Here is a 27500-nt window from a genome sequence, read left to right as displayed (position 1 = left end):
AACCGCGGGGTCATTAAGATCCCTCCTGCCATTCTGTGTGGCTCAGCAGAAGGTGTTTTGAGAGATTAATGAGATACACGCTCAGGAACGAGATACAGCGGCGTGAAACTAGTTATGCAAGGAAAGGCTGCGATCGCGCGGCTTGGCAGAACCGATGAAAAAGCGCTGTGTGGAGAGCAGATACACAATGAAGGCTGTTTCTGTCACTGGTGCGATGATTATATACAGCTTTGAGAACCAGTTCAATTCAAAGAGAAATCAGCCCAGCTCCAATTTATTGATGAAGCCTGTTTAAAACCATAAAAAGGCACCCAAGTGCTGTACATAGATTTAACATAAAACTCTAAAAGTCGGTACAAACAAAAATGCCAATGTATCATCATTTAATAAAATGATATGCATGTATATTATCGCACAAATTGTACTATATATTTACACCCGTCAAAACATAAAAAAAGCTTATTTTTGCCTAAAGAAAATGTTATATTGTAAGTAATACATTATAAATATATTGACAAGTGCAATATCAGAAAACATTTTTATATACTTATATATTATGCATTATATAAATATAACAATATTTTATTTAATTATAATTATATATATGTACACACAATTTTTATTTCAATATTTTATTTCAATATATAATGTAACAATATGATATGAACATTGTGTATATACACACAAAAACAACAATTTTTATTTAAATACATTTTTAAATACTTTTTCATTTTTAAATACTTTTAAATTTCTATTTTATGATTATTATGATGATTATGTTTTTTATTTATTTTGTGCATTTTAGTTTTAAAAAAATTATAGGCAGAGACAATACGACAAAAAAATTAAAGCAAGAATAAATTAAATCAAAAAAAAAAAAAAAAGAATTATATTTCTCAGTGTTGATTTTGGGGTGAAATATAACCTCGACATTGAGCCTTACGCTTTATCTTCTGTGAACTGGAATCACATTATAAAACACTCACATGTTGGATTATTATCTGATTAGCAGTTGAAGGTTCAGGGGAATATCAGGTCAACACATAATTGGCTCAACTTAATCAGCGAATGAGAGATTGGAGCAGTGGCTTAGCTAGCATATAACGGTAAAAGCAAAGTGTTTATTGAGTAAAGAAAATTGTGCCACAGTGAATGCAAAGTCCTGCAAAGTTTTTAAATCTAAAAGTGTACCTTGCGTGAAGTTATTTTCTCTTAAAAGACAAACTTGACTCTGAATCATTGAAACGAACCTTAAGCGGTTGACGTCAACACAAACCGTAAGCATATCGTCATACACCCATTTGTTGGTCTTTTTGCATTGGTCTGAATGAAAATGCTAATTCATTCTTCACCACTAGATGCCACTTTTGGAGCATTAAAATAACGGTTTCCATGGTAATGCTGTACAAGCTCACAAACAGCTTTTATTATGAAATGGAAATGAAATTGCAGATTAGCGTCGTGCAAAGGAGGAATGAAAATGAAAGTGTTTTTTGTCCTTGCATGCAAGGTTGACGCCCAAAAATAAGAACTTTTCCTTACACATAATGGGGGAATTTACCAGCTTTGCGTGGACTGTCTTTGTAATACCTCATGTGGTTCCCTCCAGGTTCATCGCAGTCTCCGTCCCTCTTAATTACAACCGCAAACACGTAGACCAGCGACAGATTGTCCTGCTTTCCGCCACATGGATCCTGGCCTTGGCCGTGGCCTCCCCCGTGATGTTCGGAATCAACAACGTCCCCAACCGGGACCACAGCGAATGCAAGCTGGAGGACAACAACTACGTGGTGTACTCCTCCGTCTGTTCGTTTTTCGTGCCGTGCCCCATCATGCTTCTGCTGTACTGCGGGATGTTCCGGGGCCTGAGGAACTGGGAGGAGGCGAGGAAGGCCAAGCTGAGGAGCAGCATGCAGGCCTGCAGAAAGCTCCAGGAGGCCGCCGCGTCCCTGCAGCCGCTGTCCGGCCTGCCTCCTCCTCTGCCGCCCGTCATCGAGAAAGACCTGACTGACATTACCTTAGAGGAGCTCGACCACGACCACTACCCCGACCCCGACAGCCCCGATCCCGTGTCCATGCTCGCGTACCCCGGCGGGAACTACAATCAAGATCAAAACCAGAACCGGCAACGGAAGAGAGCCAAAATAAACGGCAGGGAGAGGAAAGCCATGAGGGTGCTTCCTGTTGTAGTTGGTAAGATGATACGTTAATTCATTTATTAAGGTACGAATGTTCTGGCAGTTCAAGGCCACTTAAAAAGAGGAGCTTCCAGCGCAGAAAAAAGTACGGACATAATCCAGACATACAGGAGGGATGGGATATAACGCTATGAGAAAAACTGAATGAAAATAATGCACTGTATACAGAAATACAAGTATAGAAAACATCTGGGACGCTTATGATGGTGAATTTATGGTTATCTTTTCATAAAAAAAAAAAGAAAAGAATTTTATTATTGAACAAATCATCTACTGATTAAAGGCATAAAAGCGAAAATATCTAAAACATGTAAAATATTAAATATAAAAGCTTCACCCCAAAACAATTGCATCATTACTCACTTTTTGGTCTCACTATTGTCGTAGAATTTTCAGCTTGTGATTAGGTTTGCAACAAGTAGTTAATATAATCATTAAAAATGTATAAAATTATTCATATTAAATTAGTCTGAGGCTGAAAATGTTTGTGTTATCATTTTGTTGGGTCTATGCACTTTAGAGTACTTTTATATATATATATATATAAAAAAACCTTTTAATAATAATAGCAATAGTAATTTTTATTATTATTACCAATGAAACATTTTTATTTTATAATTTAACAAATCAATTATGTCATACACCTGCCCCCAAAAAAACTTAAAAACATATAAATTTAGACTTTACATGTAACTTATTATCTTCTAAACGTAACAAATTTAGAGTTGAATTTTGAGTATTTTCATTATTCAACAAACAGCTTGAACGAACAGCGATCAAGTGAAATTGTTTTACTTTAAATTACTTTGAGCTTCTCTGAATTTAAAGTGTATTAACATTTAGGCTTTAAATCATTTATATAGTCTTTAATCTGCAGATTTTTGGAAGATTTAAAAAAATAATAATAATAATAATTAATTGAAAGGCAATTTGGGCTAAACCAACATTCTAACCTCAAAAACTACTTTGAATTTATAGCAAAAAACTTAATTTTGTTTGTTTGAAGGAGAGAATAAGCATGACAGACTATTTCGTATATTTAGAGCTTGTTTTAAATGCTTTTTAAATAAGTGATTAATTTAAGCACTTTTGTGTAGCAGTCGTTCAGTTAGGCAGTCTAAATGTATTTAAGGAATTGAAGGCAAACAATATAACGTTTTCTTTATAAGGAACAAGGGATTTATTTTCTAGTAGCTCTGATTCAACCAAAAAATGCACCAGAACAAAACCGCAGATGTGCATTTACCCCTCCGCTCTCTCTTTTCTCTGTCAGAGGTGTTGCCATTTTAAAAAACCGAACAAAGATGAAAAAAAAAATAGCCTCTCGCTTCTAAACTGGGCTTAGAGGAGTGATTACAAACACTCTTTCCACATGTGCTGAAACGAGGAACTCCTCCGGCCCTCATTGGCTAATCATTCCTCACCAATCCTCCAATCCGATTATGATGTAAGCCTCACTTTAGTCCAGCAGGCAGAGTGGGGGCAGCCGTCACATTAAGACATGCACTTATCCTCTTCACGGGTTCCTGGGAGACGTGTCACCGATGTACTCCGTACAGTACTGACAGAACTTGCCAATCCTTTCACCTCTTGTCAACCTGAGTACAGACGAGAGAGAGAGAGAGAGAGAGAGAGAGAGAGAGAGAGGGACAGTTAAAGGTCAGGATTTCCACAAAGCACATTGCCGGTCATGTTCAAAAGCTCAATCTCAGATGAAATGTTCATAAAAGCCAAAGTACTTCAAACTGGGCCCCATTGACTAATACAGTAATGCCATAGATGAACCATCTTGGTTTCCCCAAAGAACCGTTCTTAAAAAGAACCAAGTCTCAGAAAAAAAAACATACCCCTGTGCACTTTTTGTGCAACACTGTTCACGTGTCTTATTGCACGCTGTGCCACAGTTTCGAAGAGAAATGTCCACTGAGTGGCGTTCAATATGTGAACCCTGGCACATTTTAATTACATTAGGTTGCTTTAGGTCCGTACTGCGACTGTTCAGAATTCAGATATCCGTGAGCTGTTGCTTAAAGTTAACGCTGTATCGTGTTGCAAATATGCCCTACACCAAATCCAACCCTAAACCTTCCTTATAGCGTTAACCAGTACACAAAAAGCATTTGTTGATGCAACTTCCTGATTTCAACTTCCTTTGACACAAATTTGATCCGTTTTGTCAAACTGTAGTTACACAGGATTCAAACCCGAGCTCCTCGTCTCTCAAGTACATTTCTGTCTTACTACCGTCTATGAAAACCCATAGATATGAAGCTGGATATGTGTGATGCTAACATTCAATAGCATCGGTTTTCAAATCTCTCAGCTTATTAATATCGCTATGAAGTCATAACATGATGTTCTTCAAGTAATTGTGTGAAAATTACGCTAATCGAGAAATCTAAATGTGCACCCAGGTATGTTTATGCCATGAGACCAGATACATAGTTACGCCAAAAAGCTATTTAAATACCTGTAAAATTAAGTGGGCAGAGTTACTTTAGCATAAACGCGATCCTGTAGGTTCATTCACACCAAGAGACTATATTGTTCTGTTTATTATGCTTTAAAACCTATAAAGCTTGGTGAAGTTTGATTGGCTGTTTTTTGTGGCTCAAAATCTGGAGCAAAGATTCCAACTGTAGCCTGTTGGAACTTTGTCTAGTGTTGCCAGGTCTATGGTTTTCCTGCAAAGTTAGGCTGCTTTTAGACTGTAGGTTTGATTTTTAGTTAAAGCAATCTACCCAGAACGCAGTTTCAATAGAGGCAAAAAATGTAGAAAAATGTGATTGGGCAAGTGTCTGGATAGTTTTAAAAAATCTGGAAGGTTTTATTTAGCAAACCTGGCAACCCTGTATGCGTCGTTAATTATAGCTGTAGTGACCGAATTAGAATAATTATTAAAATGTAAATATCGCTCTCGTTACAGTTATCATGACCTTTTTATTCTTGGCCTTTTGATTTTTGGCTTTTGTCAAATAAGCATTAAAGCTCAAAGAATATTAACTGTAAAGAAAATGACATCTATGCGTGTCCACACCAAAAATACGAAATTTCAAATTTCAAAAAAAAATTTTAATAGTGTTTTTGAAACAGGATGTTAGAGTAGAACACTATTTTTTCAAAGTTTATAGTATATCACAGTTTAGATACTGAATAAACTTCACTTTGCAGTGGACAAAATAAACAAGGACACTTCCCTTGTAACCATTTGACTCCCACAAAATGACTTATGAAATTAGGCCACCTGAAAAAGCATTTATAATTTGACTTGAGGTCATTCGGTAGAACTTCAGTTTATGTAAATAACGTGTCCTGCTGAATAAGTTTTAACCTGTGATCCTCAGGTGCCTTCCTGTTCTGCTGGACGCCGTTCTTCGTAGTGCACACGTTGAGGGCTCTCTGTGAAGACTGCTACATCCCCAGCAGCGTCACCAGCATCGTGACCTGGTTAGGCTACGTCAACAGCGCCATCAACCCCATCATCTACACCGTCTTCAACACGGAGTTCAGGAAGTTCTTCCGGAAGTTCTTGCCGACTCTGCCAAACTGCTGCTAGCCCCGACACATGCTCTCCGCTAACGGTTTACGAACCCAAAAGTACAAATAAACCAGACAAATAACGCTTACGTGTAAATACAGCATGTTTTATGAAGCAAACATCAAGGTATGGTTATGATGTTTGCTGCCGTTACGTTTTTTTTATGGTTTAATTTCGAATGTTTACATTTTGAGAGCTGACAGACTCTTCGATGAAACGCAGGCAGGATGAATTTGCGCAAATCTTTCGTAAAATCATTCTTACATAAACTGTCATCTCATTAGATGAAAACGGAACAAATTGATTGGTTTCAAAAACGTATTTCGAGATCGTTCTTATCGTGTACACCAAAAACGAAGTGAATATTCACGTTATCTTATTTAATCAATATTACGTTTGCGTTTTTAGCGTCATTTGTGCAAATAAAAATAAAAAACTCAACCGGATGTGTTGATAAGCCGCACTTCACTCATTGACTTGCCTGACAACACGTCAAGCTAATTTTTCATATCAAATATTTTTCTTCGCGATAGACACAATTTGTCTAATCGTCTCTTTCGCGAAGAAAAATGTTTGGTGCTACGATAGTTTTGTCCAATTTGCGCCATCTATTCATATCTTTGCGTCGACTAAATTAAATCTAATTGCACAAATCAACAAATTCGATTTTGCTAAGCGCACACCATCACAACGACAAAGTTCACGCGAATGAATTTTCTTGTAAAACTATTCAATTTATTTTCCTGAAAATTGTTTGTTAAGCATTTTAAGTAAATTGTATCTAATATCATTCACAAAAGCATTACAAAATCGCAAAATGCATGCATATCATTTAAATGCATGCACTTTAAATTGTTCGTAAAAAAACTTTTTAACGTGGACTGTACAATGTTTGAAGAAACATGGAGCGATGCAAAAATACATAGATAATGCCGAACAAATCGTAAAGATTTTACACAAAAGTGGCTTTACGAACAATTTCAACCTTTCGTTCTGTTTGTGTTTCAAACGAATTGCAGTTTACGCTTCGAAGCCTCTTTGACAGGAGTGTGTGTGGAACGGTCTGCCGTCTACGATGATCTCTTTGCCATCGCTGTTTTCATGCAATACGCGAGGGAGTTCGTCCGGCAGCCAACGAATCAAAGATCCTCGTTTTATATTTGCTAGCGCTGACATTCATCAGAGAAAATGTCTGTTTTCCACAGACAAGAACTACTTTCTGCTGATGTCCAAAAGAGAAGATAAAGAAACTTTTTGGATAAAACAAATCCCAGAATGAAGAAGACGGTCAACTAGGGGCATTGCTAAAGAACAACGTCGAAGAAAAGAACAAAATGATATCGATGCTGACGCTGACCAGTTTTGAAACAATAACTGAAGCGAATCAGCCAGAAACCGCATGAATGGATCTCCAGCGTCGAGAATCAGTGCATTCGAGTCAAACAAAAACTGATTCAGGTTGTTTTCGAAGAACTTTACTGTCAACTTGTTCGATTGCCGAGGCAAATGTAGGGTAGATTTTCGCTGGCAGTCGTTTTCATGCCTTTTATGTTATTCGTACTCTTCAGGTCACGCAGTGTTCATTAAAAGCTGAGTGAACCCGGTTACAATGTCTTATACACTGGAAGCCAGTGGTTTAAATATGGTGTTAGAACGCTGAAGCAGTATTTAGCATTTGTTTCTTCGGGTTTGAATTATTGATTTCACTGCTGAGCCCCACATTGTGAACGGTATGTTTGCTGCTTTTGATAAATTAAAAAAAAAAAGTTTTTTAAAATACAACTGAGAGTTGATCATAGAATAGATCAGCTTTATGGGCCATCAACATATTCCCATATGTGCTGCAGAATTCTTAAAGGAACGTCGCACTCAAAAACGACTCTTTAATTACAGGATTTATTTCTCCACCTAAACAGATTTGGAGAATTTAGCATTACGTCACTTACTCGCCAATGGATGCTCTGCGGTGAATGGGTGCCGTCAGAATAAGAGTCCAAACTGCTGGGAAAAACATAACAGTAATCTATAAATATGCTCAGATCAAGCACCGTTTAAAATTAAAAACGGTCCAAAATAGCAAAATAACAAGTACGTTGAAAAAACTTTTTTCACTGAAGGTAGTGATATTATGGATTATGCACTTATATTTTGGCTATGGTTTAAATTTAAAACAGTAGAGATAGTTCATCCAAATATGTAATTACTTGTGGATTATTTTGTGATGCTTTTATCAGCTGTTTGGACTTGGAGAATCCATTGGTGAGCAAGTAATGTAACAAAAGATTTCTCCAAATCTACACATTGAAGGGTGAGTGCATCTTCAACAAATTGTAATTTTTGGGCCAAACTCTTCCTTTAAGTTCGGGAAGCCACGACCTAGAGAAAACAAGACAGTAAGTAATTATCTAGACGTGCATTATTGAAGCAGAATATTCCATCACTATTAATTATTTACAGTCTGTCAGATTTACATAACAAGGGTCCCCAACCCCCCGCATGCTGATGACTACGCAGGTATTCATTTCGATAAAACGTCATCCTCATCCATCTAACGTCTCCTACCTCATTCTTTATGTGAAGTTTCTTTTAGACTCCAAAAACATTAAAATGTAATTTCCTTAAAAGTAAAGCCGAGCGTGATATCAAGGTCAAGCACAGGCGGTGACGCGTGTCCTTCGGTGACGCATGTATTTCCTGATGCTTTTAAAATGAGACCTGTCGAAACTTATTATACTCAGAAAACCACAGCGGCGGCAGCGGCCTGTCCGGGTTCATTCCACCCGCTCTCTCCTCACGCAAAAGACGGAGGAGACCTGTCAAACGACACCCGAGACAGCTAAAAGACGTCGAGCAGCCCGAGAACGACCAAAACACAGGCGTAAATGTAGCTACGGTGAACCTCTAGATACGCTTTCAAAGCTCAAGAGGTCTCAGTCGGGTATTTACGCACGTACATGTTTCTCTGCGATGAAAATAGTCACAAACGAGGCGGTCGACGTACAGTAAGAGTATTGAGTTGAATAACACGAACAGCAGCTCAGATGATTTGATGGGAACTCGGTCATGCGATCTTTGAAACTTTACAGATTTGAGATTGTTTTGCTCAAGATAAATGAGAAGCTGTGTCTGCTGTCCGAGAGGCACAACATAAACATTCCAGAGATTGAGCTGTCATTTTTATTTCCTAAAATCTAGAAAACAGCAAATCAGTAGAATATCAGAAGCTATGCAGAATGGTTTTGTAGTGTAAACTAAAAACTGTGATCATGGCACTAGCAACGCCAAGGTCATGGCTTTGATTCCCAGAGAAAGCAAGAATCGATCAGACGTAAATGTGTCTCTTGAATGCAAATCTAATTTGCTGTAAAAAATAAACAATGTAGACAAATGCATAAAGTAATACTAGTGCTTTTGCTTTTGCAAAATATGATGGGAGTCTTCTGAGTGGCTGTTTGTGTTGCTATGAAGTGTCTGTGGTGTTCTGAGTGGTTCCCAAGGCGTTGCTATGCGGTTACTCAAGCATTCTAAATGATTGTTTGTGTTGCTATGACGTTTCTGGAGTGTTGAGAGTGGTTGCCTGGGCGTTGCTATGCCAGTGATCGGGTGTTCTAAGAGTTTCGTGTTGCTGTTCAGTTAATTGTGTCCTAAGTTTGTTTTTTGTGTGTTGCTATGCCGTTTCTAGGGTGTTCTGGGTGGTTGCCAGACCGTAGCTATGTAGTTACTAAGATGTCCTCTAGAGTGTCTTTAAGTGATTGCTTACCTGCTTAGCTCAAAAGAGCCACGCTCACAATCCTCTATGAGATCCTTCATTCGATGCAAATCTTAAGTCTAAATGCTTTCAAAATGACTGAAGTTTCACCGAAGGTTAAATTACCCGTTTTCTTGAAGAACGAATGGCCTTTTTCTCATAAGTTCCACTCCAGGGTGACCAGAGCTTTCCAAAAATAAACTTCACACGCCACAATCACCTTTCAAGGAAAGAAGCAGCAGCATCTCCTCAGTCCTCATTACCATTACTAACATCGAAATGTCAGAAAAAAGAAAAAGCTTTAGTATAAATGTCAGATCTCAGCAGGTTCCGGCAGGAACCACTTTGACGGTGCATCGTTTTTTGAGAATAACCCCCGTTTTCCAATCTCTCCCAATGAGGTGTATGAATAGAAAATAGATTAGGTGGAAAATACAGATACACAGCCCCAAAAGGTTGAGATAAAAGCGAAGAGGTATCAAGTTACTTACCTTGTCCTTCCAAATCCGATGACACACATGATATTTGTATTTATACACACATAATATAAATGTGTGTTATGTGCTAATCATGTGGTGTGTAATTAACACATGAAATTAAAAATCAGAATCTGTAAAAAAAAAAATTCTAAGTAAGTAAACACTGGCAGATCAGTCCAGAATGTGTGATTTAAAAGACCTTCAGAGATGATGGAACTCCTGCAAGGTCTTTATTGTTCACTTCCTCTTAGACGGACATCATTTCTCACGAGAGTATTTTTGGACTCCGGGTTTTTAAGAGAGCGATATAACAGATCTAACCTTGACATGAGAACACATATCAAGAAATGATGAGAGACAGATGGATAGAAAGACTGAGAGCGAGTGAGTGAAAGATGGAAGATCTGACAGGACTACCCTGGAGAATCTTTCCCTCGAAACCCTTCATTCAGGACTTCAACACTGACAGCGTTTGTTATTACTCTTACTAAAACGATTATCTGCTTACAATACAATAGTAAACTTTTAGGGCAGTGACGGGCATTTTTTTTTTTTTTTAATCAGGCCTCAAACTTAGAGAATACTGAAAAACCGGAAGGTCAGAGACATCCCAGCTTATAAAACACGTCCTTAAAAGATTTTGCCAGTGCTCTCGTTAAGTTCGGAAAATATTATTTCTAAAATGTTATCTAAAGAATCTACCCGATCTCATGAACGTGCGTATAAATAAAACTGAATGCACGCCAAAACTATGCATTATATACACATGCTAAACACGTGCATATCATTTTTTTGGTCTTTATTTTTGCAAAACTACTAAAACATTTCAGATGTGCTAAAGAATGAACGTTGTATTACCATTACTGGATAACTGCATTCATAGCTTTTTATGAGCAACTAGCAACTCATTTTTACTGACAAATTACCTGCTGTTTGGGATAATACACAATATCTAATTCCCCGTGAATAGGAACGTTTATGTTTGCAGCACTCAATTTTTCAAGGAGTGAGTTAAACACACTTTTCGAGAAAGGTGCTATATACCGTATCAGCTTTCAATCAACAGTAAAAGCCAGCGTCATATTTGTTATCTGTTGCTTCACTGACCTGCGTAATGAAAAACCACATCTCTTTAGATGATTCTGCCGCCACTGACTGGCTCTTTGGCTAAAGCCGGCGAGCGCCCTTCCCATAATTCCCCCAACAATTTTCTAGCCCCGTGTTATCGATTCGCGTTTAGACACCGAGGTGCGAACGAGAGTTCATAAAAACAGTGTCCTGCGGCAAACTTATCAGCCAAAGGTGCTCGTGGGAAATCTGAAGCTGAGGCTGTGTGTTGTATTCAGATATCATCCAAAATTGAGCCAGGAGCCTCTAAAGAAACTCACTAAAAGACGGCACAGGTAATAAAGTGTCCTTTCAGCACCACAGGTCGGTATCGGGCATCCTAAATGGGTCGCGCTGCAGTTGGAAAACTCACTAACATCCAGAAATCCTCCCGAAAAAGAGCATTTTCCGAAAATGAGCTACAAAAATAGTTTAGGAGCTGGACTAGATTGTAATATGAACGCGTGGCCTACAGTGCATTAACTCGATCGCAGTGAGCTAATAAAAAGGAAGTAGGATACATATTTGCGCTGATTCGAGTGACTAGAGTTTATTTTTAACAAGACGTCTTAACAAGATGCTGATTAATGAATGGGTCAAATGTAAAGCAGGTTTTTATTTAGAGGCTGACGTTGGCCTATAAACAGGGTTGCCAGGTTTTCTCAGCAAATCCCGTCTAATTGCCACTCTAAACTAGCCCAATCGCTTTTCAGACACGTTCCAGTGGGGTAAAATACATGGTTTTGCGGGGTTCCCCTGATTAAAAATCGCACTACTGGGGTTTCTTCAACCCGCGGACATGAAAAACACGAAAGTAGCACAATTCCACAAGAAACCCGTACACTTGGCAACGCCGTCTATAAATACTCGTATCAAATGCAAAGCTCATTTACATATAGAGGTCATTCAGCTACGTTAGCAAAACGTTCAGAAATAGAGCGGAAAGCGATGATGAAAAGTTCAATATCCCTCGACTGATCACGACGGATTTTGAACGATTCACGCGAGCGCTAGCGTAGCTTTAGGTGTGGATTATAAAGCACGGGTCAGCTGCGTGGCGGTTCACAGAGAAAGGCTCAGCTAATCTCTACGATGCGTCGTATCCATTAAATTGGTTATCATGATAACGCACTTTACGTGTGTGTGGCCTCAATTTCAAAATCCATTCAATAAAAGAGCCGCAAAAAACTCAGTTTCCCCATTTATTTCATTGTTGTTTTGAAAACACTGTAAAAATTAAATCCTTCATTAGAATTAGTTTCTGAAAATATATTATATATCCATAATATATCCAATTAAAGTAGTAATTCACCTAAAAAAACACTTCCGTCATGATTTACTCAACTTCATGGTTTTCCGGAGCCGTTTGACTGACTCGTAGGACATGCTCTTTGACATGCAAGGGAAATTGTGTGACTAGCTCCAAAATAATAAATAAATAAAAAGTATCAAGAGTTGTCCATTACATTCTTTCAATTTATAATATATGCACATAATGTGGAAATTAAAAAAAAAAAAAATTGTATGCATTAACAGGATTTATATGGAAGCTTGTTTCCACCGTGAAAAAAAAAAAAAAAAAAATGACTTTTTATCGGAGATTTAGAAACTTGGAAAAGATATAAATTCTGACTTCACATCTCACAGGACAGTTTTTTGGTTTTCGCCATGTAATTAAAAAAAACAGACTTTTTTTGAATCTTTTTCTTGCAATTATGAGACATCTCCCAATTATGAGATATAAACTATAAGAATTGCGAGGAAAAATTCTAAAATATGAGATTACGAACAAAGTAAAAATGACAAAAAGAAATCATAATTGTGAATTTTTTTCAAAAGTATGTTTTTTTTCATTATGGTAAAACACAGGTAATCGCAGCGTTTTATCTCACTATTTAAATTTTTATCTCCTCAGAATTGTGAGACCAAAAAAAAAACCTAATTACACATTTTATTTTACTTTGCATTTCTTGTGTCGGAAATAGATTTGAGAGCTACCTTGTATTACTTTCCCGTTTCATTTTTCCTTTTAGGAGCTTAAAAACTGTTCATTTTATGTCTTCAATTGATGGACATTTTGAGCTCGGACACAAAATTGTGTTCAAAGGCTTGGGAAAACATAAGGGCTTAGTAAATGACTTTTGGTGAGCTGCTGCTTTAAGAAATATGTTCACATACAAAATCCATAGCGAGGTGATGAAAACACAGAAAGTACAGCCCTGTATGTCACTACCGCGAGGCTTTACGGCTAAACCGAAGCACGCTAGGCCTTGCCTTTCTCCACCTCCACCCCGGCCATCTGAGCGTCTTCCTGAAGGCTGACGGTGGTTCCCGGAGGACAGCAGCTCAGCTGATGCTCCTTCCAGTCCTGCAGGAAGACGGATCCAGAATGAAGAGGCTCAAAGCGCCGTGACGTGATGGAGATTGCTCGGGCTGGACCTACCTTCCGCTGACAGAAGCCGGAGCAGTAATGGACCTTACGGCAGCCCGTACACTCGCTGGACGCCTCTCGACCGCAGTTCACACACGTGTGCTGCAACACAGAGGAGAACTGTTTTATTTATTTGTGGGTCGAAAAGTGTTATGACCCCTTATTTACGGAGGGCAAAAATCCTGCCATGTTTACAACGACAACAGAAAAAGTGTTTATGACACATAAAAAAAAAAAGCCTTTTTTTTATATTTCATAATATACAAGTCAGAATTAGCATGTTGTTTGAATTTTGACAAATATTGTGTTGCACTGAATGATCTATCTATCTATCTATCTATCTATCTATCTATCTGTCCTATGAGCTTTCAAACGGTGAAAAATTTATAAACTTTACTTTTCAATTTTACAATTAATCAGTCATATGAATTTCTTTGAATTCTACTTCCTTGTGGTCAAATATCAAAAGCAAAAAGTCAGTTTAAATTGAAATTTAAAATGCATTAGTTAATTTGTAACTGCTCTGAAATTTGTAAAAAATATTAATAAATAAATAGAAATTGGTTCATACAACTTGTGCTAGAAGTCTTTTGATGCTTTAAACTTTAGTGTGTATATATATATATATATATATATATATATATATATATATATATATATATCCAATGTATACATTAAATTATATATGAAATAGTATTCACAAACGTATGTGTATGTATTTATGTAAAGTCAAATTAATATAATATAAATTAACCATTTTTAGAGCTAAAATGTTGTCAAAACTATTAATATAAAAAATGGTGTTGTCAAAATGTTTTACGAATAGGAGTAAAAACCATAACTATATCAAAGCACGTATCTCCTGCCAAGGGAACGAGGAGCAGACGTTCTGCAAAATCTTTTCGATAGAGAAGAGACGAGCTTAGAGCAATACGTGGATGAGTGAGTAATGGCAGAACGTTCATTTTAGTCTAACATTTTAAAGAAGCTCAGGATCTATCGGAGCTTTCCAGCGGAGCGTCTGTGTGTTTTCAGCCCTGCTTCACTCTCTCTGTCACATCTGAAGCAAAGCACCTGCCAAACACAGCAGGTAATGTTGTGTGACAGTCAGGGCCTATCACCACACACACACACACACACACACACACATCTGAGGACCCCAACTATATCGCATTATAAAACCAAGAGCTCTGCTCCATTCAGTCTGATGAGACACAGTCGGTACTGTGGAGAAATATTCGATGTGCAAATGTCAATACAAATATTGTATGTAATGTGCAAAATTCGATGCATATCTGTTGCTAAGGCTGTTTGGCATGAACATACAGTTAGGATCAAAAAATAAGCATTGACTGAAAAGCTAGTTTATTTAGCTAAATTTGACCAAAACACAATAAAAATAATTATAAACAGAAATACATTTTAAAAAATGTTCATATATAAATGAAGTCAAATTCTAAATGTGAATAAAACGTCTAATGGTATATTAACGATATACTATTAACAGAGATATGATTTACCTTAATAATAATTTCCGTGATTTTCCCCTCAGGTTCTTCACCGAGTGATAACTGACTCTGAAAGGACTGAGAGAGAAGAACATAAATATACGATGCTTCTTACGGGTATCAAAATAAACTTTTGTTCCAATTATCTATTATTATTTGGATTTCTCAGACCCAAAACAATCATAATTTAGTTTTTGCAATCACTTATGGTGGATGACTCCACATCCTGAAACATCTCCAACATCAGCAGCAAGGAGATTTGTTTCAGATATGGAATATATAAATAAGTTTGTTTGTTTTTTTAACTATCATGTACTGATGAACGATTCATAAAAAAGGACTGGAAAATGTATTTAGACAGTTTATTGGGGAAAATGGAATTGATATCCATTGATTAAAATACTTTTACTTTAAACATGTAAAGGTTTCTTAGACCAAAATTCTTAAAGGAACATGCCACTTTTTTTAATGCCACTAATTTCCAGATTAAAAAACATTAAAACTCTTCTTTTGTTAACTAATAAACCTTATTATAAAGTGTTCCCAATATAAAATTGAAGTTCCAGTCGTGTCTGAATATGCTGTTTTTTGATGAGCTCAGATCATTTTTCGTGAAACCCTCTCAAGCAACATTTAGGTGCTGTTTGAATGTTTTTAAGGTTTTCTTAGCTGCAGTTCTTCAGCTGCGGTCCTTTATTCACTCAATCTCTCCTCCTCTTCATGCGTTAGGACGACAAAGACGCACGTCCTCCTCCAAGGGAGTTTCATAACATTTTATGTTGCTCTAGCTCTTTTCTTAAAGCCACTTAATTCACTAATTTGTGAAGCTCAATGATCTTTTATGCTGCGCATCAACTGTCTCATCTCCGCTGTCTCGAACAGCATCTTAATCCTGTATTGTTCACCGTAGCTTCTCTAAAGGGAGGTCTTAACAGGGGAACGAGCCGTTGGTTGCATCACGAAATCTTAATCTCTAGATATCGTTACAATTTACACAATGCACCTTTAACATTAGCCAAAAACGGAAAATTTTTGTTTGTAAACACATGCATTGCTGAAACGTGTTACCAAAGACTGTAAACTACATACTACTTAATGTTTTTCTTACCATTTTCGTGATGAGGATTTATTATGCGGGTCTACAGTGAGAGTTATAGAGAGCAGATGCTCCGTGAATGGGCGTGGTTTCAGAGTGGACACGCCCCGGCGTTTGAGAGCAGAGAGGACGGCGTATTTTTTTGGGAGATTTTGATATTTTATTTAAGCATTCAAATATGACTGGTTGGTAAACACAGCACATTTTTTTGTGGCGTGGCAAACTCAGAACACACATTTAATATTGACTTTACTCGTACTTTAAAGACAAACAAACACTCCCGGCCCAGATGAGAAAAAGCAACACAAAACTAACGTAATGCATTACTTTCCAAGTAATTCAACTAGTTGCTTTTTTTATAGGAAGTAACGCAATATTGCAATGCAAAGTAACGTCCCCAATAGAAATGGTCTCAGTCACCTCTTTCCTGACGCTGTTGTTTTTCTCTGGGCTGATGGCCTGTTGTTTGGCCTGTGCGATGAGGACTTTGAGTTGCTGGACGTTGTTGAGCAGCGTATTGGCCATCTCCTCCAGATAAAACCACGTGCGCTGCTCGACCGTCTCCAGCCCGTTCATGAGCGGCGCCGCCGGAGAGGGTTTAGACTGCACCACGGCCTGCTGAGGGACCACCGCCAACGCTGGAAGACTGGTCAACACTGAGGACAAACACAATCCAGATGAAGACTAACGCACAGCTCCTGAGCCATTAAACGCTCCCGGGGATGTGATTTTGTAGAGGTGAAGCTGCATTCTGACAGGTACGACCTTGACTAGCGCATTTACAATCCGTCCTCATCCGATCTGCCTTTAACCCTGACCCACATTTCATTTTAAAAGCTTTTCGGTCTAAAAAAGACCGGGCTGGTTTGGAAATGTGGGCCGGACCGACAGGAAAGGACACCATTTTTTATGCTGACTACAGTTTTGCTCTGTGTTGAATTTCAATGGCGTCTAGGAGAAACAACTGATATCGTTTGCGTTTCTGCAGGATGAAATGTACGCGAACGTGCCTCGAAATACAGAATCTGAGCCGTCCATGTCTTTTAGCTCAAGCATCTCCCATAATTCAACAGGTCTGACATGTCCAGCTGTTAGGAAATTCACTTTATCCCCTTATTTCCGAGATTTAAAAAAAAAATCAGCTAACTCAAACATGGCTTATATCTGATAAAAAAAAAAAATACTGATAAAAAATAGGAGACTCAAACTGGATGAATAGGTTATGAGAGAGAATATTAATTGTACATTTTTATTTTTGGCCTTTTTGTCACTTTTATTAATAGGGACGATGAAATAATGACTAGAAGACGGCAAAACTGAATCGTGAAATGCCACAAGCCCAGAGTTCCTTCATTTTAACAATAACTTTCCATGATTTTTCCTGTCATTTGTGATAAGGATCATGGTTATAAAATCTGTTTACTCCTATTTGAAAAAAAAATAAATAACAGAAAATAACAAAGAAAAATTGTGTAAAAAAAAATAAAATAACAAATCAAATATAAAAACTAAAGTTGTCAAATGATTAAATGTATACAAAAAAATGTTTTAGTTTGCATAAAAAATATTAGCTTTTTTTAATTTGCAATATTTGCATTGGCATATATTTACATGTCTATATTTATATTCATAATTCATATTATAAATAAATATATTTAATATATAAACATCAATTTTTATATTAATAATTCATATTATAAATAAATATATTTAATATATAAACACACACATATACACATCTATCTATACACATATATATACACACACAGCACTGATAAAAACATTTCTATTTTAGTTAGTTGCTATACTAACAGTTAAATTGAAATTTCCCATTTTAATGTAACTGCCTACATAAAGTAATATTTAAAAAAATATATATAAAACCTATAGATATTTGTCTATACAAAAAAAAACAACTGTAATTTAAAAAGAAATGAAAAAGAACACCTGAACAATTGCTTGTGTAACATGTGCATACTTGTGTGTGTGTGTGTGTGTGTGTGTATATATATATATATATATATATATATAAAAACACATGTATATACTGTATCAGTATAAAATACTTATTATTAGCTGAACCAGAAACCAAAACACATATTCTTTATAAAAATACATTTTTATTTCCCTTAAATCTTAAAAGGTGGATTGAACTCACAGTGGCCACATGAGCACCACAGCTTGACGTGTCTGAGCATGTGCATCAACCACTAGGCCACTGCTCCTACATCGATACGTACGGTTCCTGTTGCAGAAATTACATTTCTCTGTTATATTACGGCCCAGGGCTGTGGACACACTTTTTCATGGCTATTTTCTCGAATCAGTCCAAGCGAGTCGAAGTCAGGATGCTTTAAAAAGAGAAGCGCTAAAGCATTTCGGACACACACAACCTGACAGAGATAAAAAGAAGGAGAGAACGAAGATTTCCTGAGACACAGAGCACAGCTTTGAATCGGAGGTCATGCTCCCTCGAGCCAAAACAACTACTGCCCTCCACTTCAGAAACAAACGGAACACAAACCGAGATCCTTTCTCTTGAGAAGACTTCGAAAGATGGATATAAAGTGAGGTATGGATCATTGGCTGTCAGTAAATTAAAATAATTTAGTAAATATTTCAGCAATTTTGTACTTAGTATTGTTCACCCCAAAAAGAAAATGTGCTGAAATGTGCCCTCAAGTAATTGAAGACATCGATGAATTTGTTTCGTCATCAGATTTGAAGAAATGTAGCATTGCATCATTTGCTCACCAATGGATGTGAATGGGTGCCGTCAGAATGAATGGATGTGAATGGGTGCCGTCAGCTGTTTATCAGCCTAAACAGCCGATAAAAACACTGCAATAATACACACCACTCCGGTCCATCAGTTAATGTGTTGTGGACCGTTTGATCTGTGCATATTTTTCTCCTGATTCCTCCTGACTTTTTCAGTGGAGGAAGCAATATTATAGAATTTATGATATATGTATTTTAACTGGAAACAATAGTTTCTGTAGATTTGCATTTTAGCTTTTCACTTCACAAGATGTGATGTTTTTTATCAGCTGTTCGGACTCTCATTCTGACGGCACCCATTCACTGCAGAGAATGTATTGGTGAGCAAGAGACGTCAAGCTAAAACAAAATGTTCAATATGGAATATTTGTTGGCTTTAAATAAAGGGTTAAATATTTAATTAGTTTTATTTATTTATTTTTCATCTGAAACAACACACTGGTAAATCATTCGTAATAGTGTTTATTATCATGTTTTTCGGCTTTAGAAATTACATTTCACAGAATTAATGTCAAATGAGCTAGACGTGCCAAAACAACATTAAGTGAATTTAACAGCATTAAACGTTTAATTGATCTCAAAGGTTAATGCATTAGCTTCAGCGGGGCTTAGTTAATTCGCCATTTCTATGAAGTAACACGTTCAAACGTTTGCTCACGAGACGGCCCGAACGTGACCCACATCAGGACAGACCCGAAGTACCCTCTGTCCTACAAATGTGCCATTTAACAGAAGTCATCCCAACTGGACAGGGTACAAAAAAAGACTCAACAACTCATTATCAGAGTTTCACGCTGAGCTCCGAGCGGCCTCCGTCTCGCACAAACAGGCCTAAAAATAACAGCCCTTTTGTTTCCAGCCAAAAACGAGCCAGAAAGAGGCCAATCCTGGGCTTCGGCCTCAACCTCGGATGGCACGATCACAGACCGCCGACGGACCGGTCAATGACCCTCTGATGCTCCTCTTACGCTTTGATCTGATTGGCTGTTTTTTACTCATCCAGTATACAAGGAGCATCCAGTTATCATACGCTTCATAGTAATGCCTCAACGTTTTGCACAAAATTTTGCTTTACTGGAAATGAAAAGTGTGTTCTGTTAATGTACTGCGCATTTTGGCAAATGTGGTCAACGCAAACACTCAATATGTAAAGATCTGCATACTGTGCAAAACCCATACTTCTAAAAGCACATGATTTTGGTTATTAAAGTTCCTCTATCATGGCTTTCGTGCACTGTGCAACACAGCTCGACTATGAGAATCGACTCTGAATCACTGAAATGAGTCATTTTTAAAACGAATCCCAAGCTATTGTCAACACGAAACGTTAGCATATTGGCTGCCCGCTTGTTGCTAATTCACTCTTTGCCACCAGCTGCGGATTTTGGAGCGGTAAGATAGCGGTTTCCATGGTAACGCTGTACACAAAGCAACACCGAGCTCACTAAAGGTAGCTTTTATTATGATATGGAAATAAAATTTAGAAAATCAGATCACTGGAGGGGTCGTCTGAGAGTCGTTGAGCAAATGAAATAAATGCATATTATTTTTTTGACTCCCAAAACCAAAATATGAACCTTTCATAACCCATAATAGTTCCGAACGCCCCCTGGCCTTAGTGTTTGTGGAGGCAGCACTCACCGGTTGTGTTGGTGAAGACGTCAGCGGGCGCTGGGCTGTCGGAGATGATGGCCGTCTCTCCTGACGCCGTTCGGTCAAAGGTCAGCGTGCCTGATGTGGTGATCTGTCCAGACGGAGTCACTGTAACTGAGAGCAGACAGACAGTCGTGAGCCGCTTCCAAGGCCTCCTGAGAGAATTACGCACTTCCTGCTCTTTAAGAGTCATAACCACAGATAAAAAATAAATAAATAAATAAAATCACGTACATACATATGTACACACACACAAACATACGAACATATACATATGTATATACACACACACATACATATACATATATATATATATACACACACACACACGTGTGTATCTTTGGATTTTGTAATAATAAGATTAATATATAGTACTTACACAAAAATGTATATAATACTAATGTGTGTAGTGTTTATATTTATTATGTATCTACAAATAGACATGCATATATATATATATATATATATATATAAGAAACAAATTATGTTTATTTATTCATTATATTTATATATAACAAATTGTTTGAATATTATACAGTACATGTAATTATTTTCTAAATATATACTGTATGCACTTGTTTACATTTATTATGTAAACAGCATTTTTTGTCATTGTATTCTTGTACTTTATACTGTACAGTGCTTTGATGGTTGTTAAAAGGGCTATATAAATAAAAATGATTGATTGATCGATCGATTGTTTGACAGCACTAGTTTATCTTATGTTTCACTTCAAATTGTTTAGTATTTAAATGCATATTTTTAATCCTGCTTTTAACATCTGATCATAACATAATATTAATATATAAATAATAATATTATATTATATTTAATATAATATGATTTAAATAAATACAATTCATTATGCAATACAATCACAAATAAATATAAAAAAAAAACATTATCTGCATCATGCAATATTCAATTCAGGACAAATAAAATCAATTTCTGCCAGACGCAGAACCAAAATAGAATTTTGTTGTTTTATTTTTTATTATTTATTTTTCAGAATTCATTTATTCGTGTATCCATGTATGTATTATTTGTGCGTTTTATTTTTGTCCGAAGCCAGTTTTAATTTTGGATTTATTTATAATTAGTTTATTTATATAGTGCATACTTAGAAGAATTTAATTTAGCGGTAAAATGTCTTTTTCCTCAACTAAATCAGAATCTGGTCACAGGAGACGTTTATATGGGTGTTATTACCAGATGGTCTCGACTGACAGTTTTGCCTGTATGTTAATATTGGAAATAAATATAGAGAAGAACAGGGGAACATTAAGTATCTTACATGTTGCTCCAGGACCCAGGGTGATGTTCTTCGGAGACTGAACTTCCTTCTTCTCGGGAGAAGCTGCCCGCTCGCTGTCCTTCTTCCTTCTTTTATAAGGGACGAACAGTCTGACGGGGCCCGTCTGTAGGGCACCAGAACCCAGAATTAGTCTCTAGAGCGCTATGACATCACGACTGAGACTTCAGACATTATAAATTACCATGATGATATTCTCTCCCCCGAAAGAGGCGTCCTTCGGAGACTGGAGAAGAAACGGGAAGAAAGTTAAAAGTTTTGTTATACAAGCTGAACGAAATAAGCAAGAACTTTTTATATAAGATTGTCCAAAAAAGATTCACAGATGCACAGATTCGCATGCAACATACTTGCAGTGTATATTGTTTTTTTCAGAATACTAATTTTTATGGTTGTTTTTTTTACTGTTTTATACTAATGTTTATATAACACACACATACACATATATATACATATACATATATATATACACATACATATATATATATATATATATATATATATATATATATATATACATACATATACATATATATATACACACATACATATATATATATATATATATATATATATATATATATATATATACATATATATATACACACATACATATATATATATATATATATATATATATATAGTGTGTGTATATATACACACATATAATTAAAATCTATAATAAACACTAATTTACTTGTTTAATTGAATTTCACTATTTAAACACAACCATACATTTTTAGTTATAATTTTATTTCATAGCATTTTTAAAATTCCTTTTTACATAACATTTAGAAAATATATTACTTGTTTGACTTTTTTTGCTTTCTTAATATTTATATTTATATTATTGTGCAATAACAATAATAGTATTTCTATAATAATTGAAGTATAATATCGTGTTAATTTAAAACACAACATAATATAAAAATACACAGTTTCGCTCAAAAAGACGTACTGTTTAAACATGGCCATCATTTTTCATTTTATTTCATAATTAATAGTTTTGCATTTGTATTTTTATATTAATATTTATTTATAAAATACAGCTTTAAAAAAATTAAAAAATTCGGACAAAGACTTTAATAGTAAGACCCTTACTATTTAGATACGTCTATCATTTTTTTATCCATTTACTAAAGTATATTGATCTATTTTTTACATTTACAATTATTTTACAGTTTTCTTTGTGTTGATTTTTTTTCCAGTTGTCATTTTCTTAATCATTTTTCATCTTTACTCTGAGTATGTGTGAACCCAGGTCAGTGGTATGATTATGATTATAATAATGAGATTGAGTCACCGTGTCACTCACTGTTGACAGATCATCACAGCAGGCAGCACACGTACAGGACGCTGCATGAGGGTTCAGGATACGCTCCTGTCCAGACACACACACACACACAAAGTCATATAACTCAACAGGTCTTGGTTGTTCTGCTAAATGAGTCCCTAGGGATTTTTGGGGGGGAGAAGGGTTGCTCCCGTGATCTGTGTATGTCTGTGCATACTCTGTTGTGATTGCGTGTGTGTGTGTGTGTGTGTGTGTGTGTGTGTGTGGCCTCTAAAGGTCGGTCTGACCTGAATGAGACACTGCAGAGGTCGGCCAGCGTAGCGGATGCTTCTCTTCCAGTCTTTGCTGCTCGCTCTCCCTGACATACCCTCAAACTCAGTCGGGGTGTACCAGTTGCTGTTGTGTTTGATACAGCGCCCTTTGCCCCCTGAGGTCAAAGGTTACAGATTAGTCACTGGCTGTGTCCAACTCCTATATTATGCATCCTAAATAGTCATGAGTGTGTCTTATCATGATAATGTAGCTAGGGTAACTAATGTAGTTAATTAATGTTAACAAATGGAATCCTATTATAAAGTGTTACCTTTTGTGTATTATTTGGTACTTTCATGGAATCATTATCATTAGTGAATTAATTAGGCTGCATTAAAAAAAGATATTATTTGAGGTGTCTAATTTAAAAGCTTTCCCATTTTTTATAATTACAATTGTGGTATTTTACAGCTAAATTATAATAATAATAATAATAATAATAATATATTATAATATTAATAAGTAAATATATATAAATCTATAATTTATTTAAATTTTCTAATATTTAAAAATATATCAATATTATAGTACAATATTATTATCGTAATATTATATTATAATATCAAAATTAAATTATTATGCCATTTTATTAAATATTGAAGTAAAATATTACAATGGCAATACATCTTGTTTTTTTCTTTGGAAATTTTATCTATCAAGAAACAATTATAGCATAATAATTGTTGTTTTTATTTTATATCATTAGTGAATTAATTAGACTGCATTGGGAAAATGTATTATTTGAGGTGTATAATTTAAAACCAGCTTTCCCATTTTTTATATTACAATTGTGGTATTTTACAGCTGAAACTATTAATAATAATAATAATAATAATAATAATAAGTAAATATATATAAATCTATAATTTATTTAAATTTTCTAATATTTTAAAATACATTAATATATTATTATTATTATTATTATTATTATTATATCAAAATTAAATAATTTATTATGCCATTTTATTAAATATTTAAGTAAAATATTACAATAGCAATACATCTTGTTTTTTATTTGGCAATCTGTCAAGAAAAAATTATAGCATAATAGCATAATAATTGTTTTTATTTTTAGACATTTCATATTCAATTTTATAGCCTTATTCATATATAAACACAAAATATTGACTAAATTGTGCAGCCCTACAAACAAGCACAACAAATGTTTCTGTGTGTGTTTTTTCCCTGCAATTAACTGTGTAATATAAGCTTTGTTGCTGTCAGTACTGTCTCCTGCACAGATTACAGGCACTCAGCTGAATCAGCTTCATCAGTCAGTCGTGTGCCGCCCTCTTGTGACGGCTGTGTACCTGAGCCCAGTCTGTTTTTATACAGAATCCCGCTGGTGTTCCTGCAGCGCACCGGAAGCTCGTTGTCATAAACCGACGGATCCCAGTTGTACTTAGAGACGTCCTTCTCGTGTCCAGATGACAGAGGGGTGCTTGGGGTTTGAGGGCCTGGGTGGGAAAAAAAAACAGACACGCATATAGAGACACTGCAGCTCATTTTAGTCAGAATAAATCTAATTTACCGGGTGTCATGGGTGTGGCGGTGCCCTTCAGCCCCGTGGCGTCTACGATGCTCCCGTCCGTGTGCACCACGATCAGTGTGGCCTTCTGGGTACTCAGACTGTCTCCGATCTGAAGCGTGGTTCTGCCTGTCTACATCAGTGAAGAAATATTAAATATGATGTTGTTTTGATCCAAATTACTTCACACTAACCATATTTGTCTTACTTGAAATAAAATAAACCCTACTTGTCATAAATAAAATGCAAGAAAATTGTATTTTAACTAGTTGCCAAAAAAAACTCTTTTTAAAACTCTAACTGTTAATGTAACCTGGTGTACTAATATGGCTACTGAAATAAAATAAAAGCTATTTTTAAAATAATATGATATAAATAAAAATATTAGCAAAAGTATAATCTTGTGTATGTGTGTCTGTCTGTGTTTGTGTGTGTCTGTCTGTGTTTGTGTGTGTCTGTCTGTGTTTGTGTGTGTGTGTGCGTCTGTCTGTCTGTGTGTGTCTGTCTGTGTGTGCGTGTCTGTCTGTGTGTGCGTGTGTGTCTGTCTGTGTGTGCGTGTGTGTGTGTGCCTGTCTGTCTGTGTGTTTGTTTGTGTGTGTCTGTCTGTGTGTGTGTGTGTGTGTGTGTGTGTGTGTGTGTGTCTGTGTGTGCCTGTCTGTGTGTGTTTGTGTCTGTGTGTGCCTGTCTGTGTGTGTGTGTGTCTGTCTGTGTGTGTGTGTCTGTCTGTCTGTGTTTGTGTCTGTGTGTGCCTGTCTGTGTGTGTGTGTCTGTCTGTGTTTGTGTCTGTCTGTGTGTGTGTGTGTGTGCCTGTCTGTCTGTCTGTGTGTGTGTGTGTGTCTGTCTGTCTGTGTGTGTGTGCCTGTCTGTCTGTGTTTGTGTGTGTGTCTGTCTGTCTGTGTGTGTCTGTCTGTGTGTGTGTGTGTGTGTGTGTGTGTGTGTCTGTCTGTCTGTCTGTGTGTGTGTGCCTGTCTGTCTGTGTTTGTGTGTGTGTGTGTGTCTGTCTGTCTGTGTGTGTGTGTGTGTGTCTGTGTGTCTCTCTCTGTGATATATATATATATATATATATATATATACACACACAGAGGGAAAATAAGTATGACACATCAGTATTGTTTTAATCAGTAAGGGGATTTCAAAGTGTGCTATTGACAATTTCCACCAGATGTAGCTATCAAGCCAAACATTGAATTCATACAAAGAACAAGAACAAGTTGAGTCATAATAAATAAAGTGAAACTCTGGGAATAAGCACTGAACACACTTTACTTTTCTGCCTTTGTTGGTGATTCCAGCTTCTAGACGTCTCTTGTATGGAGAGACCAGTCGACTGCTTTGCTCAGAAGTGATTCTGGCCCATTCTTTTCTTTCACACAAACGGTCTTTAAATCTTGAAGGTTCCTTGGGCCTCTTTGATCTTCAGTTCTCTCCATAGATTTTCTATGGGATTTAGGTCAGGCCATTCAAGCAACTTGATTTTCTCTCTTTGAAAGCACTTCATAGTTTCCTTGGCCTAGTGTTTAGGATCATTGTCTTGCGGATATGTCCGCCCTCTTTTCATTTTCAGCTTTCTGGTAGACGGCAGCAGATCTTTTATCCAGAATGTCCCGGTACAATTCCCCATTCATCCTGCCTTCAAGAACATGAAGTCTGCGAGTACCCCTTGCTGAAAAGCACCACCTAACTTAATTGTTGGTATGGTGTTCTTGGGGTTTCTCCAAACATGGTGTGTAAAATGACCGCCAAAAATTTCAATTTTGCTTTCATCTGACCATACTATAGTCTCCCGATAATCCACAGGCTTCTCAAAATGCCGTTTCGCAACCTTTAGCCGAGCCTCAACATGCTTTCTGTTCAGCAACGATAGTCTCGCGTGGTGAGCGTTCATGGATGCCGTGCCGGTTCAGCGCATTGCTTATGGTTTTCTTTGAAACTGTACCTGCTGATGCAAGGTCTTCACGTTCTGCTCGAGTGGTTCTTGGCTCTTGGAGAACTCTCCTGAACATTTTTGGACCCCTTGGACAGGGATCTTACGTGGAGCACTTGATCGTGGCCAATTTATGGTGAACTGATGCTCTTTTCATTTTATTTTTACAGGAACATTCGGCATTCTGGAAACGCGCCTATAACCATTCCCATCAAAACGATAAGATTATGCGAGAGTTCTTCACTTTTACCCATCATGAAGTCTTCCCTGTGTGCCTCCTGGGTAATGACAAACCTTTATAGGCCATCAATTAAGACTAAAGCAGCTGATATCAATTAGTACTGATAGGGGGCAGGGTTTCTCTCTCAATACTGACAGATTTCAGGTGATCTCCGGGCTTTCTATGCCATTTTGCACCTTGTTATCTTCACGTGTTCAACACTTATTCCCTGTGTTTCACTTCATTCATTATGACTCAACTTGTATATAAAAATATATAATAAATGCTTTATATATAAAAATACTTCCACCTACGCAAAAAACCCAAATGATATTAAAATAACCCTAATTAATAATTTTCATTTACAGTAC

At 36.5% G+C, this 27500-nt stretch overlaps 3 protein-coding genes across 6 annotated transcripts in view; 1 reads left to right on the top strand and 2 right to left on the bottom strand.

Moving 5' to 3' along the window:
• drd4a (dopamine receptor D4a) overlaps positions 1-7340 on the top strand; it is a 10669-nt gene extending 3329 nt beyond the window's left edge. Inside the window, exons 3-4 of the mRNA XM_043227896.1 lie at positions 1610-2193; positions 5543-7340. Coding sequence (XP_043083831.1) covers positions 1610-2193; positions 5543-5754 — 796 coding nt within the window. The 3' untranslated portion in view covers positions 5755-7340. The remainder of the gene's footprint in view (positions 1-1609; positions 2194-5542) is intronic.
• deaf1 (DEAF1 transcription factor) overlaps positions 2211-27500 on the bottom strand; it is a 27099-nt gene continuing 1809 nt past the window's right edge. The window contains exons 3-14 of one of the 4 annotated variants that reach the window (XM_043227860.1): positions 24989-25118; positions 24768-24914; positions 23433-23572; positions 23155-23232; positions 22036-22077; positions 21834-21957; positions 20528-20653; positions 16526-16761; positions 15022-15087; positions 13514-13603; positions 13345-13438; positions 2211-3796 (exon numbers count right to left, since the gene is read on the bottom strand). In XM_043227860.1, coding sequence (XP_043083795.1) covers positions 3792-3796; positions 13345-13438; positions 13514-13603; positions 15022-15087; positions 16526-16761; positions 20528-20653; positions 21834-21957; positions 22036-22077; positions 23155-23232; positions 23433-23572; positions 24768-24914; positions 24989-25118 — 1278 coding nt within the window. In that variant the 3' untranslated portion in view covers positions 2211-3791. Of the gene's footprint in view, positions 3797-12259; positions 13439-13513; positions 13604-15021; positions 15088-16525; positions 16762-20527; positions 20654-21833; positions 21958-22035; positions 22078-23154; positions 23233-23432; positions 23573-24767; positions 24915-24988; positions 25119-27500 lie in introns of those variants that run through there. The other 3 variants (XM_043227859.1, XM_043227861.1, XM_043227862.1) reach the window with 3 other exon arrangements.
• The window catches only part of zmp:0000001167 (protein phosphatase 1 regulatory subunit 12A), a 40652-nt gene continuing 39146 nt past the window's right edge, over positions 25995-27500 (bottom strand). The window contains exon 24 of the transcript XR_006248045.1: positions 25995-26010. The gene's annotated coding sequence lies outside the window, so the exon portion shown is untranslated. The remainder of the gene's footprint in view (positions 26011-27500) is intronic.

The sequence above is a fragment of the Puntigrus tetrazona genome, chromosome 25, assembly GCF_018831695.1.
Source record: "Puntigrus tetrazona isolate hp1 chromosome 25, ASM1883169v1, whole genome shotgun sequence".
NCBI classification, from domain to species: domain Eukaryota; kingdom Metazoa; phylum Chordata; class Actinopteri; order Cypriniformes; family Cyprinidae; genus Puntigrus; species Puntigrus tetrazona.
The sequence above is the reverse complement of the archived record's forward strand: the minus strand, read 5'-3'. Positions and strand labels throughout refer to the sequence as shown.